Source organism: Hemicordylus capensis, chromosome 1 (genome assembly GCF_027244095.1).
Source record: "Hemicordylus capensis ecotype Gifberg chromosome 1, rHemCap1.1.pri, whole genome shotgun sequence".
NCBI lineage: Eukaryota > Metazoa > Chordata > Lepidosauria > Squamata > Cordylidae > Hemicordylus > Hemicordylus capensis.
In genome coordinates, this window is record NC_069657.1 from 123862612 (window position 1) to 123884708 (window position 22097).

The 22097-nt window shown below is 41.4% G+C and overlaps 2 protein-coding genes and 1 non-coding gene across 5 annotated transcripts in view; all 3 read right to left on the minus strand.

Moving 5' to 3' along the window:
* Window positions 1-6125: 6125 nt before the first annotated feature.
* On the minus strand, window positions 6126-12617 carry RPS13 (ribosomal protein S13). The gene is made up of 6 exons (XM_053297290.1): window positions 12479-12617; window positions 11710-11758; window positions 8372-8450; window positions 7586-7755; window positions 6857-6957; window positions 6126-6316 (listed from the first exon to the last, which is right to left on the minus strand). Exons 1-6 carry the CDS (start codon window positions 12499-12501, stop codon window positions 6283-6285), a joined length of 456 nt encoding a protein of 151 aa, XP_053153265.1. The 5' UTR covers window positions 12502-12617; the 3' UTR covers window positions 6126-6282.
* LOC128341327 (small nucleolar RNA SNORD14) lies at window positions 6427-6520 on the minus strand. Its single transcript, XR_008314349.1, has one exon. It is a non-coding gene; the product is annotated as a small nucleolar RNA SNORD14 (small nucleolar RNA).
* A 3473-nt stretch (window positions 12618-16090) lies between the features above and the next one.
* Window positions 16091-22097, minus strand: part of PIK3C2A (phosphatidylinositol-4-phosphate 3-kinase catalytic subunit type 2 alpha) — a 110536-nt gene continuing 104529 nt past the window's right edge. For 2 of the 3 annotated variants that reach the window (XM_053297263.1, XM_053297269.1), the window contains exon 33: window positions 16091-19435. In XM_053297263.1, the coding sequence (XP_053153238.1) occupies window positions 19253-19435 (183 nt within the window). In that variant the 3' untranslated portion in view covers window positions 16091-19252. Of the gene's footprint in view, window positions 19436-20180; window positions 20988-22097 lie in introns of all 3 variants that reach the window. The other variant, XR_008316442.1, reaches the window with a different exon arrangement.

The following is a 22097-nucleotide window of genomic DNA, read 5'->3' on the forward strand; positions in this document are numbered from 1 at the left end:
TCAGAAAGGGCTACATAAAGGACTGTTTCAACCAGTCATATTGCCTTTCCTCCTCTGAAACAGCAAGGATGACCTGTATGGTGGGTCAGTATGAGTATGGACATGCATTTAGAAACGTCAGAAAATACAGTATGAATACCACTAATCAATTCCAGTCATTTTTCTTCAGAATGCAGTACCTTGAGGACCGTAGCCAAGAACAAATTGTCCATTTTCCCTCTCCAAAAAGGATCAAAATAGCACCAGACGTTTCCCCGATTAATAAATCCCATTCATCTCCCTCAAGATTTATAAAATAGAAATGGTCCTGACCAAGTTACCTATTTATTTCAGTAGGATTTAAAAAAACAAACAAAACAACCCTCTTCCAATGAAAAACTTTGTGCTTAATGAAAAACAAAGTGCTTAAACTTTGGCTGGATCTTGCAGATTATATATCATTTTTTAAGGACAATAATTTGAATTGTTTCAGAAGGGATTTTTTTAAAAAAACGCTAATTACCATTTTCTTTCTTTGAAATAAATAAAAAGTAGACACTTTCACAGGAAAGCTTTTACAGAGCTCACTGGATCATTATAGAGAATTGTGAAGTGTTACTAAGTAGTTCTTTAAAACAACATAGATAGCACTAATTTATGAGAAAGCATAAGAACAGACCAGCTGGATCAGGACCCAGGGCTATGTAATCCAGCATCCTATTTCACACAGTGGCCCACCAGATGCTGCTGAGAAGCCCACCGGCAAGAGGTATGTGCATATCCTTTGTTGCTCTCCTGCAACTGGTATTCAGAGGTATCTTGCCTCTGAGGCTGGAGGTGGCCAATAGACACCAGACAAGTAGCCATTGAGAGACCTGTCCTCCATGAATTTGTCTAAGCCCCCTTTTAAAGGCATCCAGGCTGGTGGCTGTCACATCTTGTTGAAGAGAATTCCATAGATTAACTATGAAATGTGTGGAAGAAGTACTTCCTTTGGTCGGTCCTAAATTTCCTGACCTGCAGTTTCATAGGATGAGCCCTGGTTCTAGTGTTGAGAGGGAGAAAAATTTCTGTCTACTCTGTGCATAGTTTTATACACCTCTGTCATATTTCCCTATAGTCACCACTTTTCCAAAGTAAAGAGCCCGAGATGCTGTAGCCTTGCTTCATAAGGAAGGTACTTCAGTCCCCTGATCATCTTGGTTGCCCTCTTCTGCACCTTTTCCAGTTCTAAAGCACTGTCTAGCCTAAAGCAGAATTAGGCTGCACATTAGAATTTCCCAACAGTAAGATGTTTGACAATGCAACAGTATCATGCAGTGGTGGGCTCTCTTTCACTGGTTTTCAAGCAGTGGCTAGACAGCCATTAGGGACCCTATGGCAGTTTCCTGCACTGGGTTGAAGCCATGAAAGGTCCCTTCCAACTCTGACATTCTTTGATTCTACAAACATGTCAGCAGCAGCTAATGAAATTGTTTTTGTCCATCTCTGTTCTATGTACTACGGGTGGAAGAAATCCTGTACAAAATCATTTAAAAACTCTTCATAATGTGCCTCCCCAAGAAAACCTAACAATACAATCTACACACTTACTTCTTCTCTCCCCGCCCCACCCCCTCCCAAATAAACCCCGTCTTTTGTGGTGGCAATTTTTATTTTTATTTCCTTCCTATCATCATGCATTGTGGGGCACCAAGAGTGCAGGACATGTTACAATAAGCAAACTGTGGTGTGCTGACTTGTCACAGAATGCACCAGGAGGGACACATCCTTCCTACTGTATTATGGGGCAAGTCGGCTCCAAAAGTGGGGAGTTTGAACTCCCTGTTTTTTGAGCTTACTCAGGAGTGAGAAAGTGGAGTACCAGCCAGTGTCCAGTTAGCAGAAGGTGGTCTAGAGTGCTTTGCTCCTGAATTTGCAACTAGGTGGTCCAATCCAAGGTACTGATATCCACCTGAAGAGCCAAGGCCCTACATATTGGAGCTCACTGCTTCCAGCCATGTCTGAGTTTCCCAGTGCCTCTGAAGGTATCTCCCCGCCCCACCTCCTTCTCTATTTAACTGAGATTTTAATTTAAAATTCTGCTTAATTAGTTTATAAACCTGCAGGCAGAGTTTGCTGTTAAATCCCTGTCTTATATTATAAAGCATCTTTGTTTTTAAAAAGTGCTTAGAAAATAGCAACATAACATGCCAAGAGTACCTTCATCTTTATGAGCAGAGTAAAAGAGCAAGATAGAAGCTAATTTGAGTTGTTTACAAGAGTTTGCACACTGTAAATGGAACAATTTTTAAAACTTTACCCGTAACAGTTACAGCACATTGTTATATTCCACTCAAATATTTCATACTTACAAATCAAGGCACACACTATTCTCAACTTACCAGAGCTATGTAGTTGCCTGACCTGCTTAACGTCAGCACACTCCAAGTAGTATCAGTGGCTGACACACTGCAAAATGTTCCATCTGCCTCTGAGTATGAGCACAGTTGCACAAGAGCATTGTTGCACAAAATATAATGGCACAAATGCAGTTGCATAGATGGCCATTTTTTCTAGTGGCTGCCCATTGCACAACTGTGTATGTGCTATTCTTGCATTTTGTGCAAGACTGCTCTTGTGCATCTGTACACGTCTCATTACAAGGCAGACAGAACGCTCACAGTATGTTAGCTTGTATACAAGGAATTGCATGAGAAAGGTTACCCTGCACATTAGTAATAGCTGATGGGAAGCACTATCAAAAGTAAATGGCAACTTGTTACAATGCATTAGCAGATCTCTGGAGCTAACTTATTGGAGCATCCTATTGATACAGACAAATCTCAGCTTTGCTATGTGAACACTTCATCAGTGAGCAGAATATGCAACTTTTTCAGTGGTTTTGAATGTAAGCTGAGAAATATGAAGAGCAGCTTAAGCAGTTACAGAATCAGATTGCGAATTTGACATCACTCCTGAACTCTCAGACTATGATTCAACAGTTAACACTTTTAAACTGGACTGCAGCCCCCGTCTGTGTCTAGGCCACGCCTGCACAACATAAGGCCCGAGGGCTGGATTCGGCCACCAGGGACTATTTTACTGGCCCCCAGCTATTCCTTGGTTAAAACTATGGGTCCATTGACAGGGGGAATGGATGCATAAGTAACTAATAATATTTTAATGTAATAATGTGCTAAAAATTTGACCTTGGCCCCTGCATGCCAAGTTGTGGGTGGTTCTGGCCCACCAGGGCATTTGAGTTGTGCAGCCCTGGTCTAAGCTGAATAAATGTGTTTGCTGCTCAGATTCCATCATTATGGATCATTATTCACCATTAAATCCATGGCAAACTCAGCTGTGAATAAGGATACAATACTCTGTTCCTCCCCAAGAACATACTCCAAATATTATTCAGCCAATAAAATGATAAGGGATTCCAGACAAACTATTAACCATTGTGCTGTACAGACTCAACCGCTTGTAGTTGACTGCTGCAGCAGTTTGTTTTTAATTTATTATTTCATCCCAAATTTAGTTGTTTTGAATATGATCCAAGCTTAAAGTAAATAAGCGTATAGTGTCAAAATACGGTTAAACTTGAGACTCTCGATGCTGCAGTAGAGATGTGCACAAAACAGATTTTATTTCAAGCTTGAAACAAAACGCAGATGGCCAAAGTGTTTCATCCAAACAGCGGTCAACCTGGTTGATGGGATCTGAGCTGTCTGTGACCGACCAGGAGAGGGATCTTGGGGTCATGGACAGCTCATTGAAAGTGCTGACTCAATGTGTGGCAGCTATGAAAAAGGCCAATTGCATACTAGGGATCATTAGGAAGGGAACTGAAAATAAAACTGCTTATAGTATAATGCCCTTTTATAAAACTATGGTGAGGCCATTCTTGGAGTACTGCATACAATTCTTTTTAGATGTCACCACATCTAAAAAAAGGACATCACAGAACTGGAAAAGGTGCAGAAGAGGGCAACCAAGATTATCAGGGGCCTAGAACACCTTTCTTATGAGGCAAGCCTACAACACCTGGGGCTATTTAGTTTAGAAAAAAGACGACTGCGGAGAGACATGATAGAGGTCTATAAAATCATGCAATTCTTCTCCCTCTCCCATAACACTAGAACCAGGGGTCATACCATGAAATTGATTGCCAGGAAATCCAGGACCAACAAACAGAAGTACTCTTTCACACAACGAATAATCAACTTGTGGAATTCTCTGCCACAAGATGTGGTGACAGCCAACAACCTGGATGGCTTTAAGAGAGGTTTGGATAACTTCATGGAGAGGTCAATCATCGGCTACTAGCTGGAGGGCTATAGGCCACCTCCAGCCTCAAAGGCAGGATGCCTCTGAGTCCCAGTTGCAGGGGAGTAACAGCAGAAGAGAGGGCATGCCCTCAACTTCTGCCTGTGGCTTCCAGCAGCATCTGGTGGACCACTGTGTGAAACAGCATGCTGGACTAGATGGGCCTTGATCCAGCAGCGCTGTTCTTATGTAAAGTGGGCTGGGTGGTAGGGCATGATGGGTGCTACCTAATACCCAAAAGAAATGTGCATGCTGGCAATTTTAAACCTTTCTCCAAAACCTCCAGAGGATTGCAAGCCAATCAGCAAGGGAAAAACAGGCCTCCAAAATGGCACTGAGAATATTTCAAATAAAAACAAGGTGGTTTTGTTCTGAACTTTTAAAAGGCCATTTAAAGGGCATTTTGTTTTGAGCTCAAGACACTCAAAACCACCTGTTTCAACATCAAAACATTTTGCACATCTCTAAGCTACAGCCATACCAAGCATGCTGTTTGCTCATAACCACAAAAGTCAGCATCCTGCATCCCTGTATTAAAAAAATAAACCTTGAGTTGTGTACTTGTACAACTGCTACAGGCTGGATAACACATGAGTTAATGCTTACTAAAATCTCTGCAGCTAAACCTATTGGGTTGGGGAGGAAGATGGACAAAGGTTCTAGTGACAATCTAGTGCTGTTGGTGCAAAACATTACAATCAGTGTTCTTTCTAAGGCGTGCGCTCACACATTTTTTAATATCCGCTCTGAAATTTCAGATCCTGCTCAGGTTGAATCAGGAAGGCTTCATTCTATGCATGTGTGCACACACTGCCTTGAAACTGCCACACAGAACAAAACTCATTCCAGACACAGATTAAAAAAAATGAGAGAACAGATTACAATCCCAATGGAATTAGGTACACATGGTTCAGCTCAAATTAAATCAGTAAGGTTTAAAATGACAACCACTAATGTATCCCATTTATTTAAGAGAGTATTTAGCTAGGCTATAAATAAATAAATAGTGCGGGTAAAAATAAAAAGGGAAACATGAATGACTTGCACAAATAAAATGGATGTATTGAACTCTAATCTGGACCTTGAAGACAGCACTTAAACTATAACCCATGGAAGACTGATAGCACTGAAAGGAATAAGCTGTGAGCCCAGGAGACTGACTTTCAGATCTTGTCTAGATAATGAATGCATGATTTTTACTGGATCAGATGAAGGAGCCTGCGTCTAAAAGGTGGCTAGGCAGCACCACCTTATAAAAAGTGATGCTTTTTCAGTCTTTCCCCCAATAATCATTAAAACTGAATTTTACTTTTTTCATTGTCACCATGAGCTCAACTATTACGTGGTTTAAGTTTACTGACCTTAAACGCACATCATGTTATGCTTACATTCAACCCACTGCTATTATCTTGCACATTCACCAGGTTTGGAGAACCTTTGGGGATCAGTCAGCTTGATTTCCCCCAACTAAAATAATTTGGTGTTGTGCACAAATATGGTCACCTCATCCTTGATTGAGCTTTTAGGGAACCACTGTTCCTCATTATAAACACAGTTCAAGTTCAGAAGCAATGTGGAACTAGCTCCCTGTATAGAGAAAGCAGCCCTCCCCTCTCCTTTCATGTGCAAGAGAAAAGGATCAGGGGATGGGTGGGGGAGAGACTCCTTGTCTGCGACATGCTCATGTAGCGGAAAATCCTAGTTTACTGCTTAGATCTGTTTACATATTTCAGACAAGAAAATTGCTCATTTATAATCACACACAATAAACAAGCAGTTCTAAATGCATTCACAGCACTAGTGCAGTTTCAAATCAATAATTCAATTTACAAATCCAGTGGAAAAAGAATCAGAGGCTTTTATTGGTATGGTAAAGATGACAACTCATTTTACCAATGTTAAATAGGAAGAAACCTCTATGGCATCTCTCTCTCAAGCAGATATTGCAGGGACATAAGATGTGAATGATTTGATTCCCTTAGTGAACAGGAGAGCTTATGCAACCAGAGCAGAAGCTGTGGATGATTCACTAGGAGAAAAAAAGATGCATTAGATTAAAAAGATGCATAGCTATAACAAAGTGAAGCAATGCTACAACTGCAGGATTGTATTTAGGCATTTTACATCAATTGCAGAAGCTCACTCAGACATCCAAGGAAGGACTAGCCAACACTAAGGCAAAACACCTTTCTGGTGGAAACTACGAATGTTTGGAATACAATCATCACAGTGAGCAGGCTGCAACTGAAAGCTAGATGAGCTATGAAACAAATCTAATCCAAGATACAAGTAACAAGCCCTTCTAATAACAAAAAGGTAACACAGTGCTTTCCTTCATCTTGGCCAGCAGCCTGAATATGCAACAGAAGTGCACTGAAATTGTACTTCATAACTCGAGGGATGTTTTAGATTGTTACGTTTTCTATTTTTTGTTGTTGTGCACCACCCAGAGCCTCTGGATGGAGTGGTATAAAAGTGAAACATACTACACTGCATTTTAAGTTGAAGAAAGCTGGCCTGTTTCTCTCGCAAAACTGCCATACCATGCTCAAGAGCAAATCATACTTACTACTTCCAATTAGGAGGGAGTACTCTCTTGGTCTTGTAGTAACGAGCCAGCCTATGAATTCTGCTCTCAATCAAAATGAGACGGAATTTGGCATCTTTATCCTAGAAGGAAAAAAGCCTTTACAAACACTGGTGGGGTGTTGTTTTTTGAGAGGAGACAGAAAGAATGAGTTTCATTTGCTGAGCTACATCTTACCCTATTTCTATTTTATCATGTGGCATCCAGAATAGTACTGCAGGCGCATGTGCCAGTGTAAGGCACTTTCCTCGCCCATCTTCCCTAATGAAAATTCCTGAGGGCATGGAGACCTTTGGCAACAGCATGGGTATGTGTAATATCCAAAAATGCAAGGGGATCACTAGCAAATGTATTGCTTTGCTTGCCCCTCCCTCTGCAGCCCCATATCCCATACCATTGCTGAACATCCCCCAAACCTCTGTGATAGCTTTTCAGGGGACTCAGCAAGCTTTAGTAGAGACGAGGGGGTACCCAGTGCCCTCAGTTTTACTCTGGATGCTACCCTTTGGACTATTTTTCTATAAGCTGCTTAGACTATCAAGTCAAGTTTTATTTACAGTCCTAGACCAAACGACTGCTTAGACTATAACAACAACATAGGATTTTATTCAGTCCAGGGGCATAAGGTACCGCTCCTAAAAATTCAAGTTTTAGGACAATTGCTGGCCCAGACCTATTCTACCACCCTAAGGAATATAGCCAGCTATTTACCTTGCGGTTCCTCTCAAGATGCTTCCGAACAGCCACAGCCTTTTTGATTAAGTGGTAGAGGTCTTCTGGAAGATCTGGAGCAAGTCCTTTAGATTTAAGAATCCTTAGAATTTTGTTGCCTGTCACAAAACGAACCTGGGCAACACCATGAGAATCTCTCAGGATTACACCTGAAATAGAGAACAAATTATGCACTCTTACAAATGCTCAGACAAGGATCCAACACAAATGAAAATATTTCCGGTGAAAATTGTGAATGGTTGCAAATCACCACCAGTGTGACCATACTAAGCATACTTATAAACAAACTATTGATTTGCATTTTGATTATCTGTACATGTCTAACAAGTGAACCCAAAGTTGTACATTATCTTAGGTTATTAGCAAAAACAATGCAACCTGAGAACCAAAGCTAAAAACCATAAAATCTTAGTTTCACAAGATTAATGGAAGGTACCTCTTTCTGATGTGCAGAAATGAAAACTAGTCTTCATAATACTTTTAAAGATTTTCATTTATTCAACTGAATTAAATAACTAGAACTTAAAGCTACAATCCTACACATTATACAACATGACTCAAACAGAATGTTTGTGCTTAATTCTGCAACCAAATAACCACATCAAGTTAAGCATTCCATTATTAAACATTCAAACACAATCCCAAGTATGAAAATTCAAGCTAGTTAACAATCCAAGCAAATTTATTGACAGCACATCAACTAGCAGGATGTTAACGTCAGGATTCACAATTAATGGACATGTGCTGCATTTTAATAACACTTACCAATCTGCGAAGGAGTCAGACCCTTCTTGGCCAGCTTGTAGATTTGTTCTTTAACATCATCAGAAGTAAGTTTCAGCCACTACAAAAATTCATTGTGAGTCAGATTATTGACATAGAGTAATATTGATTAGACACCAAAGCAGCAAATTGCAGTGGTATAAGGTACAAAACTGGAGGAACAGAAGAATTCCATGTAAACACCTTAAGGTGCTTAGCTTGTATGGAAGATCACTGATCCTGTATAGTTTATGATAGCAGAATACATGTAGACTACAGACCCAAGCATCCAGAACTAGTGACTACACTGAGCATACAATGAAATTTGATATTTCAAGTCACAGCATAAAAATAAAAAACCAATAGAGCAGTTCCTGCTCAAGAACTGTATGATGTCAAACAGCTTCCTCTGCTATGTTTTCATGCATAATTTACTAAAATTTATACTCTCCAGAAGAAGAAAAATAGCAGAATGCCTCATAATTCCACAGAAAACTACAATTAGCCTACAAAATGAAGGCTTTAAAAAAGATAAAGTACACTCAGATTTTTCTTTTTTTAAGAATATAACGTGAGGATTACACATCCATAAAGCAACATTAATGAAAGACTGATCAACAGACAACAGTAGGCCAAATGAGACAGTCAACTAACTATAAACCACAAATGGGCCCCAGGCCCACACACTCCCTCCTCAGCTCTATAGCTTAATTTGTTCAAAACACAGCTCTTGTGGCTTGCATGAACCCAAGAACTGTGTCTTAACTTTGGCAGCCAGGATGTTAAACTAACTTTATATTCTAGACCAGGCCTGCTCAACTCAAATAGCTCAGTGGGCCAGAAACACCCATGACCTGGTATCTGGGGGCCGAGGTCAACCTCCCAGAGATGAAAGTTTGGGGCGGTTTACAAATTTGATAAATAAATAAATATTTTTTTTGCCACATCTGGATTAAACATTTTTTAAAAAATAACAAAGACATATAAATGAAACTAGTAAACTTTAATTCCAAATAATAACAACTTTAACAATTGTCAGTCCCTGTATTTTGCATTGTAAGACTGTACACTGCAACTGGAACAAATGGAAGTCTTCTGCCTGTATCATTTGTAGACACTTGTAATCATGCCGCATTGCACACCTCTATTTTTACTGCTTAAAAATAGTGTCAGGGTGATATCTAACACAACATAAGAGTTCCATGTGCATCACAACAAGCATCCATATTCTTGGAAGGTTGAGGCCACTGAGCCAATTAACAATGCAACTGCATGAAACATATTTGCAATGCAAAGGTACATAAAAAGAATCACACGCATTAATACAGGGGGTCAAGGATTCTAACAAAAAATATCTAAAGTTGACCTGCAGTGCTACACAAACCCTGGCCAGAGGGTTACTAACTGTGTCTGTCAGTACTAATGTGATATATTGCAGCGCTTGGAACTTGCCATTGCTAGTATGTCAGGTGTAATCTTTGCTGTTGCTGTCCTGAGGATGTCTCTCAAGTTCAGATCAGTAAGAGAGGAACAGGTTGAAGACTTATTCAGCTTCATCAGTGAGAATGTCTGCTCACAGACACAGGTGCTCCAAAGTGGTGCATGTCCTCCCCCATTCATGAAAATAAATCGCCTGAATGCTTGCAGCCTTTCAGTTCACAAATCATTTTTATTAACAAGATACGTAACAAGACAGCATTGACAGCGAATTTGTACATCTGTAGGGCGCATTGCAGTAGTTAAGCCTCCCAAGCCCTTTCCCCTGCCTGCATTTTCAGCAGCTTCTGCTGCCTTCACCAGCCAGCCCTCCTTGGGGCTCGCTTTCCCTCACCCGCCTACATTTTCAGAAGCTTCGGCTGCCTTCATCAGCCAGCCCTCCTTGGGGCTCGCTTCCGCCCACCCGCCTGTGTATGCGGCAGCTACGGCTGCATTCACCGCTGCTTCCCCCGCCCGCTCCGCTCACCGGCCAAGCCCTCCAAGGTGTTTGCTTCTCCCCACCCGCCTCCCTTTGCTGCTTCCCGTGCAGGAGTTTCCCAGCAATGAGGGCGCATTCAGAGCAGGCATTCGCCCTCGTTCTCGTCTCAGAGCACATGTGCCCCCTTACCAGGGTTGGAAACGGATGCTCCTGCCCGGCAGCAACAAATGGAGGCGGGTGGGGGAGGGGGGAAGCGAGCCCCATGGAGGACTCGGCCAGTGAGATGAGAGGAGAGCGGCAATAAAGGCTGCTACGGCTGCCAGAGAGGAGAGCGAGCGGGGGAAGCAAGCCCCATGGAGGACTTGGCTGTTGAAGAGAAAGGTAGCACGGCTAGCGAAAGCATGGCAGCCATAGCTGCCGGAAAGGCAAGGCAGGTGGGGGGAGAACATACTCTGTGGTATGCTCAGGAGTGGCGGGCCAAGCAAAAAGGCATGGCGGGCCGCATCTTGTGCAGGCTTGTTCTAGACCTATGAGTGACTAGCATTTTCTATTAAGTTGCCTGACTTTCAAACTGTTTCCAACCAGCAAGCTATGCTGAATATTACATATCACATTCCAACAAGCCATCAATTGAGAATTTGCAAGAAGTCCATGTTCCATATTAAACACAACTTTAGGTACAGTCTTTTAAATAATGCGCTCTTGCTGGCTTGAATAATTCAAATGCATAGTCACAACACCGTTTCTGCTCCAAAGTTCCATAGGTTAGTTCCAATGCATAGGAAGTAGTTCTGCAGCTCATTTTATATGTAGTATCACCTTTAATACTTGGGAACACTTTGATATGCAAATGAATCAAGTCTGTAGTTTTTAATTTTTTTAAAAAGTCAGATATTAAGTTCTCTACACCTATTTCAAAACTTGGGGTAGATGCCTGCTCACTGGCCCATTTTAAGGTAACTTACATTTATAAATCTGTTTTAAACTCTACAGTCTGCAAGGGGCCATATTATTTAAGACATTTGCCATGCAGTCTTAAGCACACTGAGCAAAAATTAAGAATCTCAATTAGTTTAGTGAGTTACTCCTTAGTTACACACTTGCAAACACAATTTTCAAGAACCTTCATTAATGTTCTTAATGTATGAGACACTTTGTTTATTCTATAACAATACTCTACCAAAGTATTGTGACTCCTTAGACGACAGTTCACTATGGCATTAACTTTAACAGATAATAGGACAATTCAAACAATGTTATACTGCTGAGGGGGTAATTTTATGCAGATGGGCTGCACGGTGTGTCTTAGAAGAAAGCCACATCAATGTTGTTTAAATGTCCTCTATTAGATAGAGAAAAAAGAGAAGACATCAGATGCTTTCAACGTGAAGTATAAGGATCATTACACATCAACTTAGGTACTTACTGTGGGCACACTTCGCCTATATGGCAAGGCTGACTGGGATAGGCCCTTTCTGTGGAAAAAGCAACCAAGGATAGTGAGAAGAGTTTCAAACACACTTCACACCAGCATAAAACAGATATATCCCATGCTTTATAAACGCATATGGATAAGACTTAAAAGACACTCAAGCACATCTGTAGAGCAACTATAACAGTCTCACAACGTCAGGCTGTATTAGAAGCAGCAGACACAAGATAGTTTTCTTGGGGGGGGGAGGGGTGCGGGGAGACGCGAAAGGAAAAAGGCAGGCGCGAGAGAGCCCTGGCCAGCTGCAGAGCCCGGGCGCCACGCTTGCTTTTTAGCGCGCGACTCACTGCCCACCTAGTTTCCCCTCCTCCCTTTAAACCCCACACAACCAGGACCCCGGGGGCGCTTCCCGCGGCTTTTACGGAAGACGGTCGGTGAAACCACAATCTCGCACGTGTGCGTGTGTATGAAGAAGGCCTCTCTCGGGACTCCGCCTCACTAACCCCCAGCCAACGGGGAGGGGGGGGCGGAAAGAGAAAGACGACAAGCACCCCGAAAGGGAGCCCCCCCCGTCCCTGACCCTACAGGCCCGCGCCCCTCCCCCACCTGCGAGAGAGGGCCACAAAGCGTGGCCCGCCCCACCACGCCGACTGCCCAAGCTCACCAGAGAGCGGCAGCTATCAAGAGCCTGCCTGCCTCGCCTCTCCTCTCCACCCGCCGATCCCTCAGCACCCACCATCCTCCAAGCACGCCAAGTACTCACCCTGGAGCGTGCATACGACCCATGATGGCGGCGGAAAAAGAAAGACCTCGGCGAGGCGGCGGCGCAAATCAATCCTGTGTTTCGACGGAAGTGACGTCAGCGCGCACCGCCCGCCCAACGACGCTCTGCGCCTCCGACCATAGACTTTTTCGCGAGAGTAGCGGACGTCCTGCGTGAGTGAGGCCGACCTCCATTTTAGGTTGTCGGAGGACGAGTAAAAGCACAGTGTGCGTCTGTCCGCCAATGAGTATAGCGGCAGACGTCTGTTGTCAACGGGGGCGGAATGCAGGTGGGGCCTGAAGAAGCTTGGTGAGCTTTGCTGGAGGAGCCCGCGAAGGATGCTTTGTCTGAGTACTACTTTTGGCTTCGCTGTTTCCATGGTGAAGAGCAGCCACCTGGTTGGCTGGATGAGGCTCCCGAAAGCCCGCAAGCAGGACCTGAGGGTAAAAGCCTTCGCCGGCTGTTGCTCTCAGCAATTGGTGTTCGGTGGCGGGGCGCCTTTAGCCCTGAAGGCTCCTCCGTATCTTATTTTATTATTATTACACTTATATCCCGCTCTACCTCCAAGGAGCCCAGAGCAGTGTACGACATCCTTAAGTTTCTCCTCACAACAACCCTGTGAAGTAGGCTAGGCTGAGAGAGAAGAGACTGGCCCAGAGTCACCCAGCTAGTATCATGGCTGAATAGGGATTTGAACTCGGGTCTCCCCGGTCGTAGTCCAGCACTCTAACCACTACACCACGCTGGCATAGCCATTAGCCAGCTGGCTTCTAGTGACAGAGTCTCATCAGCACCAAGATCCTTGTTCCGCTGTCTGCAGCTTGACAACGTGTGCATTAAGACATAGTGCAGTGCAAACCTGTCTCGTATTTCACCACTAAATAGAAATACTTGGTTGCTTTTAAAGCAATTAAGTGGAGACACATGATCGAAGTGTATAAAATTTTGCACGGAGTGTATGCAGGGGGCAGAGATACATTTATCTCTCACTCACACACATTAGAACCCCTTTCTCAATACTTTCCTGGGTCATCCCATGAAACTGAAAGTCAGGAAATTTAAGACCAAGAGGAAGTGCTTTTTCATACAGCACATAATTAAGCTATGGTGCTGTCTGCCATTCGGTGTGGTGATGGTTATTAGCTTGGATGGAGCTGAACTCAATCAGGCCAGGTCAGTCCAGCACCCTCTTGATCCCCCCCACCCCCCGTTTGGAGTGTGTGTGAGATTTTTTTTGGTTACACTTACCCCCTCCACGTTACCCCCTCCACAGGAGTTGTTCAAGGGGATGGAGGTGGGTCTACAGAGGTTCCCCCTCCCGCCTCCAGCCTCCCTTAGGCCATAATTCCTTATGCCTCCAAAATGGCCATCACACCAAGGGGGGAAAGGCAAAGAGTGGCCAAACTATGGCATAAGGGAGGCCAGCGGGGGGGGGACCTTTGTGGACACCCCCACACCTCAAACAACTCCCCTGGAGGGAGTAAGTGTAACTTACTCAACTTACCCAGCTGCTGCCCCAACAGTCCTCACAGGCCGCCAGAGCTGGTCTCTATGGGGGCCTATGTTATGCTCTTCCCTGGCCTGGCCACCTCCTTTCATGCCTTCCTCTCAGGGCACACATAATAAAACTCAAGTTTGAAAGAGTATTAACTCTAGTCTTTGCTACCTTTGCAAGGGTGGGGAGGAAGATACATTCCATTCTGGTGCCACATCACAACTACACTAAATTCCCAGATTTCATCATCATTTATGAGCAGCTATCACTATCCCTTGTAGGGAGGAGGAAAAAATAGTGCCAAAAGCAACAAGGGTCATCTTTAGACACTTCATTAAACATCCACATGCTACCAATAAATACAGTTCTCACAATCCAGAGCTGGAAAGTTCCTAGACACTGCAAGTCCTATTACACAGTGGAGCTTTCATTCTAGTCATACCTTATTTTATTACCAAAGTGACACAATATTCAGCATGTTCTAAATCTAATTTCCAAGTTCTTAAGAAGCCTGAATGGCAAGAAAAGCAAGAAGAGGGGGAGCTGGGCCTCTAAAATACACCCCCCATCTATTTTATACATCTAAAGATAGAGCCAGGAGCAGTTATTCGGGCTTGTGTTGATCATTCCAAATGTCCAGGTGATGCCTGAGAACATGTCTAGCACTTAGTGAGGCTGATCAAAGTAAGCCCACAGAACTCTTCTTGACTCCATCTAAGGTTTTTCTAAAATGCAGAACTTTGGGGGCCATTTCACCAAGCCGCACTCCACCACACCCACCTTTTGCATTTCTTACCATCCAGCCCCATGGATGCTTAAGAACACAAAAGCTAGTTGCTTGAGATGGCAGATAAAATTAACAACCAAAAACAGAACATGAAACAAAGCACAATAAAATTCATTTTTTAAAAAAAGCAACAAGAACCGGATGCTGAATTAAGCCTAAAGAACCAGTTAATTCAGGCTTCACATTGTGGATGTGAATCCATTTATACCTTTACACTCACTGTGTAACAAGTAACCCACAGTTACATTTGCAAAAACCTACTTAATGTTTTTCTCATGCAGTGACAGAACCTGTAATTTAAGGAGATAACTGGAATAGTGTGGGGGATGAGAAAAGTGATTTCTTAACCCTTTCCACATTCACCCTTTTCCTACCAACACTCTTCCCTGTTACTTTTACCACTTCTGCAGAAAAAGATATAGGTGCAGTTCACATGGAACATCCAACCAGCCCCACTTAACATATGATGCAAGTTCACATCCTGCTCTCTCCTGCTGTATTATCCCACTGCCTCTTTGTGTGGGGAGTGGTTTGTCCGAATCATCTCCCACACACGATTGAAAATACTTTTTAAAATTTAGATTTCAGTTTTATGAAGGGCCAGTTTGAATTAACTGCCTCCTCTATGTGATCATGAATCTGTGGACAGAGTGTTGGGAAGGGTGTGCATGCACACATTCCACATTGTGTGGTTGTCAAGGCCACTTGGAACCAGCCAATACCTCTTTCACATAGTGGGGGGAAAGTAGCTGAAGAGCATGAAGTTCAATAGAAAAAATGGCACTTGGGGAATGAGGCTGAAATTGCTCATGCTATGGGGTAGATAACTCAAGAGTTTATTTTGAGTACAGTAGGATGTTAATTTCAGACCTTATTTCGGTTATTCATGCAGCTCTATGTAAAATAAACTAGGAACCACTTTTTGGCATTATTGAAGGGGGAAAGATTTTGAAGCTCGCTCTCCCTGCCCCTTTCCCTGTCTTCTGCTTCAAACTCTTCCTCAGCAGCTGCACTGTATATTTTTAGACGTCACAAAGAGCATGACAACACTGGTCCTTGTTTTGCCACTCAGACCCACCTGAACCAGACTCCTCTCACTACAAACGGCTGGAAGAGTGAAAACCTTGCAAGTTGCCAACACCAACCCAGAAGGAGTAGGGATAAGAGACCAGTTTTTTTCAAAAAAGACAAAACACTTTCCCGCGCTTAATATATTGATTTTTAAGATACATACAAAAGTAACAGATTAGTGAATAGCAAAAAAGAGAAAACGAATGTTTTCCCCACCTGTCATGATATATTTGGAGGGGAGAAACAAAATGGCAACAAATTCTTTATTCCAGAAAAGTGTTTAATGTAATTATAGGACAGTTATGGAGTCACATTTTACCCATGCATTATGGGTTACGATAGTATCAGAAATACTGTACATCCTTATTAGGTATCAGTGTAATATAACTGAAGTATTTGGTTTTTACAGATAAATAGAAAATTCAAGGCAAATTTCTACATTTGCTCCCAATGCATTTTATTATCTATAAAACTTTGCCATATTTTAGTCACAGTATGAGAGTACAAAAGCATAGGAGGAAATTGAATTCCTATGGATTATGAGAATGGTGCAGTATTGTCTGAATACTTGCCCTCTATGTAACATACATAGGCTACAATCCAAGACAGACCTAAACTTAAGTCTTGGTATCAATGAGTTGAGCAGGCAACTCTGCACTGGACTCTGGCCATATTCTGCAAATATCAGAAACATGATTTCTTCACTTTGAAAGCTGCACTGCATAGTATAGAAAGAACAGTCATTTTAAAGGCAAGATACTAAACTTATGCTGCTTTATTTTAAAAATAGAGAAGTATCAAAGATCACTCATGCTTTCATATATATATGTCGAGACCATAAAAAGGCAGTAATATTAAAAAATTCAGTGCAAAGTCTTAGCCAGGTTGTTTATTACAGAAAATGTGAAGGTCATTTTCTTACAGCAAAGATGGTTTCCTCAAATAAGTGTACAGACAAATCTAATTCTGGCTGCACTCCATATATGTTGCATAAGATTTTACTTGAACAAAATATAAAAGTGTCATGCGATCAAACTTTTAAAATTTTTATAAAGTGTTACATTTCATCCCAATTATTTTCACCCTATTGTGTACGTCACAGAATATATTTTTCAGACTTTGAGAATCATCTGTTGTGTTGTCATATCACACCAGTTTAAACAATTTAGAGATGCAAAGTTCATATTTCTCCGCCATGATTTTTAATGGCAAATGAAAAACAGATGTGGGTTTTGTTTTTGTTTAAATGTGCCCAAAGAGCTTTAGCCAATGTGTACTCTATTTTGAAAGGTGGTGAAGGTGGGCAAACGCACAGGCATGAGCTGTGAAGGATGCTGGCAAATTTTACCATTTAAAAAAGTTATATAATACATATTGACCAGCATCCAGCAAAGTGTTGCATTTGCAAACTAATGTTATTTCTTAAAAAGCCTTTTAAATCTCTAGTTTTGTGCGGTAAGATACTGTGCTCTAGTAGTAACAGACTGCAAAAAAGCAGTACATATTAATTTCAGTTAGTTTATTGGAATGTTTCACAAAAACAGTAGTCTACTTTCCTGTGTTAAATGACTTGTGGTTCTCTTGATGGAATGGAATGAGTCTCAAAAAGCATCAAATGAGCAGGAAATACAATCTAGTTAGTTTATTCTATTTACTATATAGGTTACTATGTACATACTGAAAACATTAGAGCTAATAAAACTGGGATTTTACGTTAAATAGTTTGTTAGTTACAATGTAGTTTTAACATTCAGAGACACATTCAAAGTTTTATTGTACAATTGGACCGTATTTTGGGCACAGAAAATTCATGTGCATGTTTTCCTTACAATTTGCTATATTGGGTTTGAAAGCAGGGATTGGTCACAATTCTTGGGGGAAAATAAGTAAGAGCACATTTTATTACTGGGCAAATAAAATAAAGATTGTCATTGTCTACTTATTGCATATTTTGCTCTATGCTCATTGTTATTGATAGCTGAGATACTGCATCCCTACCATCTTTGTTTAAAAGTATTTGGGCTTTAGCATTCAAAAATATTGTGCAATTTAAACTCCCTTCCTACATCAGGTATTTTTTACTGGACATAATATATTGCATTAACATCTAGCTATCTCTAAATGTCACACAAATGTAAAAAAACAAGAATAAAATTTATTAATGGATTTAGGGAATCATCCATAAGGGATGATGCAAAGCATCTTCAATTCATTTCAATAAACTCAATAAATCCATTCAAGTTCCAGTGAAATGAATGAAACTGTTGATGGATACTCCCTTAGTGCTCATGGAAATTATACCTCTTAAATCTAGTCTCAAGGTGTCAATTTCACCACCCAGTATTCTAGTGCAATTTATTTTCAACCAGCAAACAATATTGTGGTCTTCTGTTCTTTGAAGTATGCATGTAACTCACATGGAACTACTACATGCAGCCTAAAAATCCATAATCCACAATATCTCATTTCCCATATCTGATTCCCAAATCTCAAGAAAATAATCCATAATCCACAGTATCTAGTTTCTGGAAATGTAGGACTTTTGTATCAAGCCATGGCATAAAACTGTTTTGAATTTGTATCCATAAAGTATTTGCAGCTCTGCAAGCTGCTACTAAAGGGCACACAATAAAGGTCAAAGTAAACTGATAAGCATACACATGTTTGATGTCATTTGAATTTGACTTGAAGCTGAATGAATTTAAAATTCATTATTTTAAAAAGAGCCGGATACAGAAGTTAAACCTTTATAATTGAAGTATCTATATATTTAAAGATCAGAAGTGAGGTATAAGAAGCAGTTGGATAAATAAGGCACCATTACTTATAACACCCACTACTGTCACTCATTCTGATAATAGCTCTGAAAAGGTTTAACACAGTCCTTGTGCTACATGTAATAAACATGGTTTCCAGCTGTCTGTCCAGTCTTCCCTTTTGACAATTGTGCATCCACTAACACTTTCTCAAAAAAGGAATAATGTGCGGGGCTTATTTTAAACCTTTTTTTCTTTTACATGGTACTTTGTCAGAAGAATCAAGAAAGCTTGCAATACATCAAAGGGCAAGCAATTCAAATGTGACTCAGCTGAATCTATACAAAATCCTCAAATTTAATTTGTAACACCTAGTCATGGTTTAGAACTTCATTAACCACAAGTATTAAATATACACAATACATTTACATCAATGGTTGGATATTATTACAGTAAAAGCATAAAGCAGAGCTGGTTTCCCAGAAGTCTTGTTTTGTGAAGACTGGTCCAACCATAAATCTGCTGAACTGGGGTGTCATAATGTAAATAATAATAATATGCTAAAGTGTACAAGTTATCTTCAAGTAGAAAAAAGTGCCCAGATGCAAGTGAAGTTGAGTTTATTCAATTCTGCCCATCATTTTCACCTCTATGAGTCATCAGGTTCACAGATACGGTATAGCTGTGAGCCGGTACCAGTTGACGGTCTCCTTGTTCAATTTAAAATCCTTTAAGGAAAGAGTGACACCTCCCAGGAAAAAATTCTCACGGAGAGATTCGGCGCTGAGTACACTTAGCTGAAGTTCCCTTTGCTTCAGTGTCTCTTTGCTATATCCACTGTACACAAGCTATTAAAAGGAAAAAAGGTAGTTTGTTTAAGAAGTATCAAGGTCTACGTTATAAACAAGGGCTGACATCCTGACTAACACAGTGTAAAGCTCAGCTATGGGAACGCAGTGGGACCAACCCCACTACTCCATGTGCATTGTTGCATAATGGCGTGAGCAGGCACTTCTTTGAGAGCTCTCTCCTGCACTCCCATAGCCATGTGTCACAGCTGAAATGTGCGTTTCCACTGTGATAGAAGGCTTCAGGGTGCCCAACTTGTCTTAACTTCAAAGGAGCTTCAAGTAAATTTAGTCAGGATGTCAACCTAAGATCTCCCTTACTTTCTGAATTTGTTTATTTTAAGTGGCAGTAGTTTAACAATGAACTGAGGAAAGGGATGGTGTAAACATTAACAAGTCACTACTTTCCATGCATCCAGATGGTCAGCTGTAATTTAGAAGAGCTTCTATTAAGAGTTTACATATTCATCCATCTGCATCTCAACCCCCCAGAATTACATCAGATTTATTTTTTAAATTCCTGGAGGACAAATAATTATGTGGAATATCTGTAATAAGGGCATCACATGCATAGACATCCAGATTAACCCACAGATGTGCACAATCGGCATATTTTTCAGGAAGGAATGTATGGATTTAGACTTGATGAAACTAAAAAGTGGCTGTCGCCAGCCAGTGGCTGATTTGATAGGATGTCAAGAAATGCCCAAACATTGTAATTGCTCAGCATGAATGATTTTGCTACCTGTGGCTGTGCTGCTTTCTGCAAGGAAAATGCCACATCAGGTTCTAGTGACAGGAAGATACATGCTGTTGGGCAGGGAAAGCAGGCAGGCCGAGGACTTGGATGAGGGCTCAGGAGATTGGGAACCCCAAAGGCAAGATAGCCAAAAGGAAAGGAGAAAAAAGAGTTGTGGGCCAAGAAGCAGAGACAGTATTGAATTAAAGAGTAGCCAAGCACAAAGCAGGGTTGGGGGGGGGGAGGACCCACCATCCTTACACTGGCAGGTTCTCACAACCCATGCATGGTTGCCCATCCAGGAACCCAGACTGTCAATCCCAGTTTAAGTGTTGGGGTGACATGGTGCCAACCTGATTGCTGAAACCCTACAGATTCTTATGACTAGAAATTGGGAGTGTGAGCAGCTTGCAAGTCTCCCAATTCTTGGCTGTGAGAACCCACCCACAATGTAGGATCAGGAAGGAGTCTGTGGTGTTGGCAAATAAGAGGTGAATCACAATGAGGACTGCCATTCTGATTTAATGTATTACTTTACGAAAGCACTTTTGAAATGATTCTTAAGGAATATAGATAAAAAGTGTTATCTAAATTGGAAACAGGTTTTTCAGGAAAAATCCAGCTACTTGATTTCAACTTGGATCAAGTGTGTTAGACATATTTCCAGAGTACTGGTTGCCACACTCACCAAGGTGAGTGAGTCAGCACTATCTGGCAAACTCCAGTCTTCCTCCCAGGCTCCTTATGTTTCACCTCTTCTTTGATGCAGGGGATGGATGAGGGTGGGGGTGGAGATCTTCCATGGCTGCTACTCTGTTGACATGTGTTATTTATTATTTCTCTGTGTAAACCACCTTGAGCCATTTTTGGAAGGGCAGTATAGAAATAATAATAATAATAATAATAATAATAATAATAATAATAATAATAATAATAATAAAGATTGCACAGACTGATTACAAACAAAGGCATGACAAGGTAGCAGGGATGATACACTGGAACATCTGCAAAAAATACAAGCTACCTGTAGCCAAAAATTGGTGGGACCATAAAATTGAAAAAGTGGTAGAAAATGAAGATGCAAAAATGTTATGGGACTTCTGACTACAAACAGACAAACATCTGCCACACAATACACCAGATATAACTGTAGTCGAGAAGAAAGAAAAACAAGTTAAAATAATTGACATAAAATAATCAGCAATACCAGGGGATAGCAGAATAGAAGAAAAAGAAATAGAAAAAAACAACAAAATACGAAGATCTACAAACTGAAATTGAAAGGCTGTGGCAGAAATAGACCAAAATAATCTCAGTGGTAACTGGCGCCCTGGGTGCAGTTCCAAAAGATCTTGAAGAGCACCTCAACACCATAGGGGCCACAGAAATCACCATCAGCCAATTACAAAAAGGAACTTTACTGGGAACAGCCTATATTCTGCGATGATATCTATAATAACAACAGCAACAACACTGATAATAAAATTCAGCCATCCCAGGTCCTTGGGAAGGACTCGATGTCTGGATAAAACAAACCAGTCAATAACACCTGTCTGACTGTGTAAACAAGAAATAATAATAATAATGTGCAGCATGCCTTGGCCTAGTGGCAGCAGAGGCCCATCCCCATCCAAAGCAGGGAAGGTATGGAGAGTCTGTATCTCTGCTCTGAAGGGGCATGCTGGGTATCTCTGGAAGGGAGGTGGGGGTACTTGGCTGCTGCTCTGCCAGGGCATACTGGGAAGACCTGGCTGAGCAACAGCTGAACAGACATGTTCCATACATGTCCTTGCTTTCTTTGATTGATGCAGTTCAGGTCCCAGTTTTCACTGCAAAAAATTCTGGCAGCTATAGCAGCAGAGAATTCTTGTAAAATGTGTATGTGTTGCATTAGGAAGATTCAGAAGTCAAATGAGACCTCAG

What these genes read in the sequence shown, in the direction of transcription:
- RPS13 (XM_053297290.1), bottom strand. Translation starts at nt 12,501, where the DNA reads ATGGGTCGTATGCACGCTCCAGG. An exon ending in GGTCGTATGCACGCTCCAGG is followed by an intron (nt 11,759 to 12,478) that starts GTGAGTACTTGG and finishes CTTTTTCCACAG; the next exon opens with AAAGGGCCTATCCCAGTCAG. An exon ending in CTCCCTCCTAATTGGAAGTA is followed by an intron (nt 6,317 to 6,856) that starts GTAAGTATGATT and finishes TTTTTCTCCTAG; the next exon opens with TGAATCATCCACAGCTTCTG.